This window comes from Balaenoptera acutorostrata, chromosome 12 (assembly GCF_949987535.1).
Source record: "Balaenoptera acutorostrata chromosome 12, mBalAcu1.1, whole genome shotgun sequence".
NCBI classification, from domain to species: domain Eukaryota; kingdom Metazoa; phylum Chordata; class Mammalia; order Artiodactyla; family Balaenopteridae; genus Balaenoptera; species Balaenoptera acutorostrata.
Window position 1 is genome coordinate 16,207,366 of NC_080075.1, and position 13,317 is coordinate 16,220,682.

The window sequence follows — 13,317 nt, forward strand, 5'->3', positions numbered from 1 at the left end:
TTCTCAGAGAGTAAACCACCTGCAAATCCTTCCTAAAAGAGTCCTTGAAGGTATATAGAGAAGTATGAATAAAATTCAAAAACTCAAGAAAAAGGGGGAAGGGATGTCAGTATAAAAGTGAGCAGTTTGCATGAGAGTCAAGTTCATATACTGTTGTTAAGATAGAAAGGTAATGGTAGGGCTTCCCTGGTGGGGCATTGGTTAAGAATCTGCCTGCCAATGCAGGGGACACAGGTTTGAGACCTGGTCTGGGAAGATCCCATATGCTGCGGAGCAATGAAGCCTGTGCACCACAGCTACTGACCCTGCACTCTAGAGTCCACGAGCTGCAACTACTGAGTCTGTGTGCCACAACTACTGAAGCCCACGCTCGGCAGCGGGAGAGGCCACTGCAGTGAGAAGCCTGCGCACCGCAACAAAGAGTGGCCCCATTCACTGCAACTAGAGAAAGCCCGCACGAAGCAATGAAGACCCAACGCAGCCAAAAATAAATAAATTTATACTAAAAATAGGTAATGGTAATGTCAATAAACTCACCTTAAAAAGAAGATGCAAATGTAAAAATTTTCTTTTTAAAAAATTATCACCTAAAGTCTCAGATTGGGTCATCAGAAACTAAGAAATCATGAGAGAAATGTAAAAGCAGGTTTAATTTCTCTCTCTCAATCTCTCTCTTTTTTTTTAATAGGAAGGTATCTGTCATCTATCTTCTCTATTTTTAATTCATGATGCTGATAATTGGAAAAAACAAAGTTCAAATATTTGAAAAGGATAATGGCTTTATTACTTTTTTAATTAAGAAAGTAAAATATGATCATTATAACTGATGGGAAAAAACCATTGCTAACACTTTACCACTTGTAAGCTCCATCGCGAGGGCCTGGATGCTGTCCTGCTCTCTATGGGAGCAGTGTGTAGCACATAGTAGGTGTTTCATAAATAAATTTATGTCTGTTGACTTGTATGTGTGTGTTTACAAAAATGGAATTAAACTCTACACCACATTTTGTTTTGTGACTGTTTTGCTAAATAATGCTTTATGGACATTCTCATGCTAGTAAATACAACAATAGATATACCATAATTTATTTAATTGGTTCCCTACTGATGGATATTTAGTTCTTTTCATGGTTTTGTTATCATATTGACAATATTAAAAAACAAACCTTAATGCTAGCTGCAAATAGAATCCTTTCAGATCATGAGAGAGAGAGAGAATCCATGAAACAAAAAAGAGGATGCATTAAAATAAGTTAGAAAATAAGTTAGGATGGCATAAATGTGGTTGTTAAAGCCATGCTTTGAAATAATATTTAATTATATAGGCTTGTGGAGGCAAATGAAATGTGTTAAAGGCATAATGTTTAGCTCTATGTGCCATAATCGAATTTTGTAAAAAAATTTTATATACTTATAAATATATTTGAAAGCACCATACAATTTTAAGTGACTGTCTCTAGGTGAGGAGGTGGAATTACGAACAATGTTTTTGTAAATTTACTGTAATAAGTGTATTTAGTATATAATCAGAAAAATAATCTCTATTTTTTTTTTAAGAAAACGAAGTAGATCTATTTCTCCCTTGTAGGAAATATAAAGATGTCTTCCTTAATGCAGTAGTTCTATCATTAAAAAGATCTTGGTAATAGGCATTTTTATAAGTAAAATTACATTTATGAAAAAAGGAAATAGACATGTGATTTCTCATTCTAACTATCTCTGAAATTCAGTACACTATCACCAAATCACCTATATTGAGGTAATCAACTTCTAAAGACCTTAAAAACTGTGAATTAGATGACAGTGGTTAAATAGTTCTTATGCGCCATCATCTTTGATGGCAGGGCATAGAAGCTGTATAGCGTGAGCTTAGAACGGGGAGCCTACAAGGACTGATTTGAAAATGCTCCTCTGGGACAAAGCGCAGACTCCTAGGTCATTATTCAGGATCGTCTGAAATAAGTATCAGACTTTCAGATTGCTCTTCTACAGCTTCACACTCTCTCCTGCCCTTACGGTGAGTGTGCTGTTTCACTGCCCAGAAAGCCTTGATAACACTGCTTTGCCTAGAACAGGAGTGAGCAAAAGATGGCCTATGGGCCAAAACTTACCCACAGATTGGTTCTTCAAAAAAATTAAAAAAAAAATTTTATGGCCTATGAGCTAAGAGTGGTGTTTAGATTTTTAAATGGTTGACAAAAAAATCAAAAGAGTAATATTTTATGATATGTGACATTATCACATGACATTCCAACATGAGTGTCCATAAATGAAGTTTTATTTGAGCAGAGCTGCGCTAATTTATTCACTGAGTGGAGGTGGCTGCTTTTGTGTTACAATGACAGAGTTGAGTAGTTGTAACAGGGTCTGCAGCAGAGCCTAAAATATTTACCATCTGGCCCTTTACGAAAGAAGGTTGTAGCTCCTTTCCCTAGGACCTGCCGACTAAAAACTGTCGCTTGCCACCTGTTTGTACAAGAATGAAGTCACTAACCACTGCAGTCTCTGACCTTCAACACACCCTGAAAGGAGTTCAGGGTGGAGATCAGGAATGAGGAACTCTGTGCTCTAGGAAAAACTGGCAGAACAGGTCTTCAGATATATATTTTCAGGAGATTTTACGAGCTCGATTTCTTGCATCTTCTTGTATCTAGAAAAGCACTAAAATCGTTAACGGAGACATCTGCTCCCTGTGACTAGCAGCAACCTTCTGCCAAAATGTGTGCTTGACTGCACGTACCCCCCTTCACCAAAATCATCTCCCCCCTACCTCTCTGGAGCAGTTCCTCGTAGCTACCTGAGAGGCTGTTTTCTGGGCTATAGTCCTCATTTTCCCCCCAATAAAACTTAACTCATAACCCTCACATTGTGCTTTTTTTTTTTCATTTGACAGATCCTTTGCTAACTCCTCCCCTAAAACAACTAAGACCCACAGGTACTATTTCCACTGCTATATCTCTATCACAATGCACATCTAACAGACGACACTTCAGATCATTTGCTTATATCTCCTCAGCTACCTCTGAGAGTATAAAATTGAGGGCTGAATGGATATGTAATAATGTTTTGTTATTTTTTCCCATAATGCACAAGGGCTCTATAGTGGATGAAAATATTGAATATCAGAAATATCTTGCACTTTATATGTTACTCTTTCCTTGTTTCATTTACATTATAGTAATTTGTTTTTTCCATCTGAGATTATTTGAAACAAATGACTTGTCCTTTCTGCTTCCCAGTGTTATTTTTTCTGTCAACTTACATATCAATGGATAAAAAACTCCCTCCACTGAGAATCCTCCAAAGTTATATTTTCTCTGTTGTAGTAGGCAAGAGATGGCTCTCCTAATTAATAACTTTATTTTAACAGAGAGATCCATTTGACCATCCTTGCAGTATGGTGACAACTTAGAGGGCATGTAATAGGTAAACGGCTTAAACGGCTTGGTGCAAACTGCTCTTCGAAAGCACAGGCTCTGAAGTAAATTTTTATTTTTTCTGAGTTGGGAAGGCTGTTATTCAGTTATCCTATGCAACAAAACAAGAAACTAGAATGTTAACAAATGGAAATGTAGTATCTGCTATATTGCTGAATATTTAGTGATTTTCCCAAAACTCATGTTCATAATGGAAGTCCTTTTCAATTGCTAATCAGTAGTAGGTGTTTGAAAGCTCTTACTTAAGACAAGTAGAAATTCCTCTCTAGAAAAAAAGAGAACACATCTACATAGTTATTCACATGGCGGTCCTTTTTGCAGGAAAACTAAATCCCCCATTTTACAAATGGTTTTTAATTTCCTTCTGTAATATTTTAAGCAAACCTTGAGTAGCCTGGTGATTCCCTTTCACAAAAGTAAGAGAGATTATAAATATAATTAAGCCGAATTTGCCTATCGTCTGGTCTATTCTTCAGGAAGTTTCTCAGACTAGAGTTCTGCCATTCTTTTCTTTTCTTTTTTCTTTCAGGCTTAGGGCTTGCTTGAGCTATGGGAATAAAAGTTGTTAGGAGTTAGCGTGTGGGTATATTGGCAGGGGGACAGATGGGAAGCAAGTGGTATCTTGACAACCCAATGAAAACCTATTTTATGTTACAACACTTGAGCTGTGATGAACATAAATCCTTGAATTAGAGTTCATTAAATAGCAGAAGTATAGGAAGGGCAAAAGACTTGGTTTGCTTATGGTTATGGAAGAAAAATCCTGGAGATCTGTCAGTCTTAACAAGGTCCAACACTAAAATATAGTTGACAAGAGAAACAAACAAAGCAATTAAAATCTTGCCATGGTAGTAGACCATGGGAAATCCTGTCCTCACACACATTTTGCACTGCTTATTCCACAGAATACTATATCAAATCTGGGTATCACATTTTAAGTGAAACATTGAAAAGTTATAAAGGGCTCAGTACGTTGAAGACTGGAAATAATTGTTACTAGGCAATAGTGAAACATCTGGGATAATTATGCCTGGAGAAGGTAAAGCTAAGAAGAACTTGGTCATGATTTTCAAATATTTGGAGGGCTGTTAGGAAAAAGAGTGGATCCATTTTGGGTGCAGGCATCTGCAGTGAAGTTAGAATCAAAGCACTGGATATGATCCCCAGCCTGCCACTCACCAGCTAGAGGGCTTCGGACAATTCACTTAATCTCTCTGTGGCACACGGTATTGTCCAAAAATGCCTGCAATAATGTTTCTGGTCCTACTTGCTCTTTGACCCTATGAAGAGATAGAGTCTCTGATCCTGTCTTGTGAACCTGGGTAGCCCTGTATGATGCTTTTACTGACAGAGTATGGTAGAAGTGATGCTGAATGACTTCCAAGGCTGTGTTGTGAAAGGCCATTTGCCTTCTGCCTGGCTCGCTCTTGGGGCACGAGCCTTTGGAGCCCTGAATCACTGTGTAAGAAGCCCCTGCACTCTGATGCTGCCTTGCTGGAGAGACTGTGGAGTCCACAGGGAGGCAGAGATGGACCAGGTGTTCTAGGTGCTGTCTGACTGCAACTGCATGAGAGACCCCAGGAGAGAATGGCTGGGAGCCATGAGAAATAATGAAAAAATAAAGCTACTAAGTATTACAGTGGATTATTATGCAGCAACAGACCACTGGAACAGTCTCTGAGCCTTATATTTAGAAAGATCATGATATTGAGCCATAGAGAGGTGTTATCAGAGTTAAACAAGATACTCCATATCATGGTTTATATTCACACTCAGTGCCATTATTATTATTATTACCACTCCAAAGGGTGGAATGAATATAAGAAGTCACAGGGAGTAGATTCTGACTTACTCTTGAAGGGTCATTTCAACACTTAAAAAATTTTTTTTATTGAAGTATAGTTGATTTACAATGTTGTGTTAATTTCTTCTGTACAGTAAAGTGGCTCAGTTATACATACATATATATATATATATATATATATATATATATATATATATATATATATATATATATATTCTTTTCCATTATGGTTTGTCACAGGATATTGAATATAGCTCCCTGTGCTATACAGTAGTACCTTATCATTTCAACACTTTTAACACATATTTACAATTTAAGAATTGTTCAAAAGGACATGAGCCACTTTAAAAAGTTGTGTATGCCCCAAGGACTACAGATATTCAGGCTGCATACCTAGGTGTCGGGGATGACCCTTAAAAGATACTTGCAGTGGGTATGAGTCAGACTCATAAGCAGATGGAATCTATGATCCTTGCATTCAACTTGTTTTGCTATAAACAAAGAAAAACTCCCTATTTCTTTAGGCATGCATGTTAATCAGCCTGGTTATACTGTACGTATCTGTAAACAACCTTAGATCTTTTTTTTGGAATGAGATAGGACATCTTCAAAAACAAAAACAATCTATTAATATTTAGCAAAGATAATGACCTCTGAGATTCCATAAAAAGTTCATGCCATATATATTTTAAATATATCAAAAAATGACTTTTAAGTTACAGCAAGATTTGCTAATAGACCTTTGTCCATCTAGCAATCTATTTAAAGAGTGTTTTACAACTTAATCCTTACCTTTTAATATAAATGAAATTAGATCAATGCATTATTAGGCACATTATGACACTATACCTTGAAACATGCTCTATAGCGTCCTGGAAGAACACCAGCTTTACTTCTTTGGGGTTTATAAGGTTATAATCATCAAGATAGTCCTGTAGAACATTTGCGATTTTCTCCATATCAGGCATGTCATCATAAATCCGGTCAGTCTTATCTGCTCCAAACTAGAAGATGATTTATTGGAGAAGAACCAAGTTGGATCAATTCTGATGTATAAATATATATAATATACATAACCTTAGGAGGGAACATTATTTTATCTATATTTTTATTTAATCATTTACTTATATAAGCTAGCAGGGCTTTAAACCAAGGAAATCAGTTTAAAGAAATTCAGATGTTCATGGCTAACTGAAAAATCCATTTAATTAAACCTCTTCAAGTGGTACATTGGAATTTCAATGATCTTTGCAATAAAACTCACACAGAAGCTCAGAAATAATTTAAAATTTTTTCTCACTTTAACTTACTCTGGTTTCATACTTTTCCTCTTAAGCTGTTGACATCAGAAAAGCAAAATTGTTGAAAATTATGTATGGAAGACTGTGTTATAAAAAGTCATGCCAGAACTATACATAGTTTTTACACAGCAGTCATTTAATTAAATAAATCATTGAGCATGATATTTGGTGTAAACTATAGGCAACTGAGTGTCCATTTGGACCTATTGATAATTTCTTGTCTTTGCCCTAGCAACTGCCCTGGGGACATTTTCTTTTGGAACCATTGACTAAAATACATATAGGCAATGGAAGAAGAGTCCAACTATTCTTTTTGCTTTGCTTCATTTCCCCATTTGATAATAATATCGTTAGAAACACACAGGAAATATAATCACCACCTGAAAATAAACTTTGGATTTTGATTTTAAGAATACATTTAAATAGACATATTTCGCAGCAAGATCTTTTTTTGACCCACCTCCTAGAATATTGAAATAAAAACAAAAATAAACAAATGGAACCTAATTAGACTTAAAAGCTTTTGCACAGCAAGGGAAACCATAAACAAGACAAAAAGACAACCCTCAGAAAGGGAGAAAATATTTGCAAATGAAGCAACTGACAAAGGATTAATCTCCAAAATATACAAGCAGCTCATGCAGCTCAATATCAAAAAAACAAACAACCCAATCCAAAAATGGGCAGAAGACCTAAATATACATTTCTTCAAAGAAGACATACAGATGGCCAACAAACACATGAAAAGCTGCTCAACCTCACTAATTATTAGAGAAATGCAAATCAAAACTACAATGAGGTATCACCTCACACCGGTCAGAATGGCTATCATCAAAAAATCTACAAACAATAAATGCTGAAGAGGGTGTGGAGAAAAGGGAACCCTCATGCACTGTTGCTGGGAATGTAAATTGATACAGCCACTATGGAGAACAGTATGGAGGTTCCTTAAAAAACTAAAAATAGAACTACTATATGACCCAGCAATCCCACTATTGGGCATATACCCTGAGAAAACCATAATTCAAAAATAGTCATGTACCACAATGTTCATTGCAGCACTATTTACAATAGCCAGGACATGGAAGCAACCTAGATGTCCATCAACAGATGAATGGATAAAAAAGATATGGTACATATATGCAATGGAGTATTAGTCAGCTATTAAAAGGAACAAAATTGGGTCATTTGTAGAGATGTGGATGGATCTAGAGACTGTCATACAGAGTGAAGTAAGTCAGAAAGAAAAACAAATATCATATGTTAATGCATATATGTGGGATCTAGAAAAATGGTATAGATGATCTTTTTTGCAAAGCAGAAATAGAGACACAGACATAGAGAACAAATGTATGGATACCAAGGGGGAAAAGGGGGGCAGGTGGGAGGAATTGGGAGATTGGGATTGACACATATACACTATTGATACTATGTATAAAATAGACAACTAATGAGAACATACTGTATAGCACAAGGCACTTTACTTAATGCACTGTGGTGACCTAAATGGGAAGGAAATCCAAAAAAGAGGGGATATATGTATATGTATAGCTGATTCATTTTGCTTTACAGTAAAAACTAATACAACATTGTAAAGCAACTATACTCCAATAAAAATTAATTTTAAAAATAGATATACTTCATACAAATAAATTGTTTAGTATTTTTTTTAGTTGTCAGGGGTTATCAGGGTGGTGAGGTATTGCATACAAATAAATTGTTTAGTATTGTTTTTAGTTGTCAGGGGTTATCAGGGTGGTGAGGTATTGCATATGTGCATGATATAAAGATGAGTCCATTCATTTGTTTAAACAGCATTGATTGAGAGCCTGCTATAATATACTTAGCTCTGTGCAGGAAACTAGGGATTTAGGATGAACAAAACAAACATGGCCCTTGCCCTCTCAGGGACAGTAAGAACGTTGTACCCAAACAAGAGTTAACTTGGTAAAACAAGACGGCTATCTGTCAACATAGGTAGGGTGGTTAGATGGAAGTCTTCTAACATAGAATAAGGTTACTCATCTAGAATAAGTCTATTCTAGGTAGTTCTAGAGGGTAAAATTAGGGCCTATGTGTAGATGTTATTGGGGGGACAGACTTAAGGAAATTAGTACAAGGAAAATTTTGCTACTAATTAGAGCTACCCTGAAATGAAGAAGGCAGAACTGCTAACTAATTAGTTTCCCATAACTGGAAACCTCTGAGCAGAGGCTGAAGAACTACACAGGATTATAGGAAAGGAATTTGAGTCCTGAGTTAAGAGACTAAATCTCTTGGCTTCCTTCCAAATCGAATACCTGATTAAAATGAATGTATTTTAATTATTCAAACCATTATTAAATGAATGTAACTAGATCAGAAGTCAGCAATCTTTTTCTCTCAAGGGATGTATAGTAAATATTTTAGGCTTTGCAGGTCATATAGCCTGTGTTGCTACTACTCACTCTGCCTAGTCATTAGAAAGCAGTCATATAAATAGTACACAGTCAAATGGGCCGTGGTTGAGTCCCTATAGAACTTCATTTACAAAAATGGGCGGTGGGTGGATTTGGACTACGGACCATAGCTTGCTGACCCCTGGTCTAGATCTCTAATCTTCACATGTGCAAAGCTCTTGTAGAATATAAACTTGAAGTAGAAAATAGTAAATGCTTTATAGTCTTCAAATGTAGTCGTCAATACAACATACTTACCTTAATGAAATCTCCAAATATGATGGGTCTAGTCAAAAAATATTCCAGGCCTATTGCAATTCCAAAATGTTTGTCTATTCAAAAAATAAAATCAATTCTTAGTATAACAATAAGCTTGAATGCAGGATATTAATGGTAAGATATACAGAATAATAACCCCTTTTACTTTATTTAGAAGCCTAATTGGTACACATGAAACTGAGGGAAAGCCATGTTAATGCCATACCACTTTAGTTTGGTTGATAATCTCCCAGATTTAAGATTAAGAATATTTACTATTAGTAAACATTTTATTAAATAACAGATATTGAATACATATTAATAAATAAGAAATACTTTAGAAATATACTGGTTTCTTATCCAACAAAATGCTATTTTTTTTCCCTACTTTCCCTCCTCTACTTAAAATTCTATACTGAATTAAGAACATTAACCTTCCTGAATTTCAATAAAATGATTTTCATAATATTTCATACATTGTTATATATTTGGGTCATATATAAATATATGAAGAAAAAAACTTTTACTCATGAATGATTACAATTCGTTTTGCTCATTTTAGAAACCAAATTGTGTCTCCCTCGTAGTCTAATTAATGGCTAGGATTAGAAACCAAATTGTTTTTCTACTAAAAAACAAAAAAAACCTAGCTAAATAAAGATTGATATAAAGATTGATATTTACTGGCCATTTCTGTCAAAATAGCATGGAAATAGTGCTTATCTTCATTATTAATCAATCGGTCATGGAAGACTCTTTGACATTCATGGCAAAAAAGTCTAAATATCTGTATTTCTTCTCTTATTGTTCCTGGATCACATTGAAGGATACCTGTTTTTTAAGAAAAGGAGAAAAGAAAAATTCTACAACTGTGGAATATCTAGTAGTTTAATTAATGAGGAAATCCTTAAGTCCAACTTTATCCCCACACTACCAGAAATGGGTGGTTCCCCAGTGGATATACACATATAATAATGGTGATCTCGTTTTTTGAAAGCAAAACTGGGGACACATTAGCAGTGAAAATGGGGAGGGTAGCAGAAGGGGGATATGGGGCCTAAAGAGAATTAATTTTTAAGTTGTGAGGTATTATAGCAGGGTCTTATGCTGTTAGGAATGATCTGATAGAAGAGGAAGCATTGACAGTGCAGAAGAGAAGGGGGAATTATAAGAGCAAAATCCTTGAGTTGGCAGGAGGGGATGCAATTCAGTACTGGGGTGGGGGGGGACTATTGGCACATGTTAGGGGCAGGGACAGCTGAACCACTGCAGTGGGAGGGAAGGCAGATGCAGGATGTCTGGGAGATCTGGAAGAGGAGGCCTTTCTGGTTTGATTGCTTCTATTTTTTTCACTGAAAAAGAAGACAGGCCACCAGCTGGGAGTGAGAAATGGGAGGGTGGTTTGAGGGAAGCTGTGAAGTAGCCAGTCTGGGGTGGGGGGTGGAGGGTGACTTGAATAGGGACATTGTAATGGAATTTCCAGGCAAGTCTCAGACACCCATGTACACACACTTCTACTGAGAGATCTGGGGGTGAATGGAAATGGAAGGAGGGTGCAGGGCAGAGAATGAAGGTTCCATACACTACCTTGCACACATTTGGATAAATCCCTCAAGTTAAAGACATAATGAGACTTGGCTGGTGTCGGCAGAAGATCCACACTCATCCTGTTATAGATCTCAACTGAGGCTTCCACAATGTTGGATGCAGTTTGCTTTACAGCTGGTGGGAAGTCATTTAGGAAGCCACTTAAGATGGCCTAGAACCAGAAACGTAATATGAGATGGTTAGATTTTTTTACCAAAATTTATCTTTCATATACTCCAGATCTGATGATACTTTTTCTAATAATAAGTAGAAAACCAAATTCCAGTGCAAGGACATGTGGATGTTAAAACTCTTCTTTTCTAGATGTGGCACATATATACAATGGAATATTACTCAGCCATAAAAAGGAACGGAATTGGGTCATTTGTAGAGATGTGGATGGACCTAGAGAGTGTCATACAGAGTGAAGTAAGTCAGAAAGAGAAAAGCAATTATCGTATAATAACGCATATGTGTGGAATCTAGAAAAATGGTATAGATGATCTTATTTGCAAAGCAGAAAAAGAGAAATAGACGTAGAGAACAAATGTATGGATACCAAGGGAGAAAGGGTGGGGGGAGGGAGGAATTGGGAGACTAGGATTAACACATATACATTATTGATACTAAGTATAAAATAGACAACTGATGGGAACATAGTGTATAGCACAGAGAACTCTACCTAATGCACTGTGGTAACCTAAATGGGAGGGAAGTCCAAAAGGGAGGGATGTATGTATGTGTGTGGCTGATTCACTTTGTTGTGCAGTGGAGGCTAACACAACATTGTAAAGCAACCATATTCCAATAAAAATTAATTAAAGAAAAAACTCTTCTGGGGGAGAGATAAATTAGGTGTTTGGGATTAGCAGATACAAACTACTATATATAAAATAGATAAACAACAAGGTCCTAATGGTTAGCACAGGGAACTATATTCAATATCCTGTAATAAACCGTAATGGAAAAGAATATGAAAAAGACTATATATATACATATAACTGAATCACTTTGCTGTACACCTGAAACTAACACAACATTGTAAATCAACTACATTTCAATTTAAAAAACTCAAAACACAAAAAACAAAAACACAAAAAACCCCTCTTCTTTCCATTTCAGAATATGTTCTCCAGAATGGACTCACTCCTGTCTTCTGTGATTGTCTGGTGCTGCCTGAGCAGCATTCACAGCTGACCAGTGAACTTACCGTGAACCCACTCTCAAGTAATTAGACCTCTGCTGGCTGTGGGTCCAGAGGGTCTTCATGGAGTGCTCACACTTATCTGGAAATAAGCTGAAGTCCTCTCTCTGATTTTTATGGGTGAATGACCAACGAATCTGTAGACTTTCACCTTCATGTATATTGAAAGTTCGACTTACTGATAGCTGTGAACTCCCCACCCTTCAGCTTCCCCAGCTCAGCGTATGGCCCCACCCTGAAAAGAAGTCTCTCTGCTCTTCTTTATTTAAAATTTATTTATTTATTTTTGGCTGCATTGGGTCTTCGTTGCTGCGCACGGGTTTTTCTCTGGCTGTGGCGAGCGGGGTCTACTCTTCGTTGCGGTGCGTGGGCTTCTCTTTGCGGTGGCTTCTCTTGTTGTGGAGCACGGGCTCTAGGTGCGTGGGCTTCAGTAGTTGTGGCATGCGGGCTTCAGTAGTTGTGGCTTGCAGGCTCTAGAGCACAGGTTCAGTAGTTGTGGCACATGGGCTTAGTTGCTCCGCAACATGTGGGATCTTCCCGGACCAGGGCTCGAACCCGTGTCCCCTGCATTGGCAGGTGGATTCTTAACCACTGTGTCACCAGGGAAGTCCTAGAAGTCTCTTTTGACACCTGCCCTTCTTTGTCCCCCACAGTCGCTCTTGAATACATTTCTTGAATCTGCCTGCTTCCTTCTGTTCCCCCTGATGTCACCCCATTCCAGCCCTCACTCCTTTTCATCTGGGCTTCCTCACTCCCTCCTTACTCACTGGCCTCTCCATTCCCACTCATCTCCCTTCTGTTACCTTTAATCAGGGAAATAAGGCCCTGCACCCCCATCAGTGCATGCTCTGCCCCTGCCCAGCCTCTTCTCCTTACCCTCTCTCCCCACCAGTCGCTGTGTCAGCCCTCCCTGGCCTTACTACCCATGCTCTCTCCTCCCCCAGGACCCATTCCCCCAGGGCTTTCTGCTTTGCAGGGACTTTCTCATTCATCATGCTGGGCATTACATGTCCTTCAGAGAGGCCTTCCCTGACTACCCAATCTAAGATAAGTCCTCCCATCAGTCTCTCTTATGGCTCTCTGATCTTCTCATATATTACTTGCCACAAGCTGAAAGTACGTATTTATTAGCCTTCTAGCCCCAGTTGCTAGGGAAACTCATATTAGATTTTTAAATAGATAAATTCCCATCACCATTAGCTTTGGAATTACTTATGGGAGAAGCCGCCAGAATGCATAACAAATGCTTGCAAGTCTGCCCTTGTGACTTTAGAGTTGGGGCTCATAG

General features: G+C 37.5%; 1 protein-coding gene across 1 annotated transcript in view; it reads right to left on the bottom strand.

Moving 5' to 3' along the window:
* Positions 1-13,317, bottom strand: part of DNAH6 (dynein axonemal heavy chain 6) — a 304,153-nt gene that overhangs the window by 122,687 nt on the left and 168,149 nt on the right. The window contains exons 41-44 of the mRNA XM_057558258.1: positions 10,826-10,997; positions 9,923-10,069; positions 9,239-9,312; positions 6,091-6,245 (exon numbers count right to left, since the gene is read on the bottom strand). Of these exons, the coding sequence (XP_057414241.1) occupies positions 6,091-6,245; positions 9,239-9,312; positions 9,923-10,069; positions 10,826-10,997 (548 nt within the window). The remainder of the gene's footprint in view (positions 1-6,090; positions 6,246-9,238; positions 9,313-9,922; positions 10,070-10,825; positions 10,998-13,317) is intronic.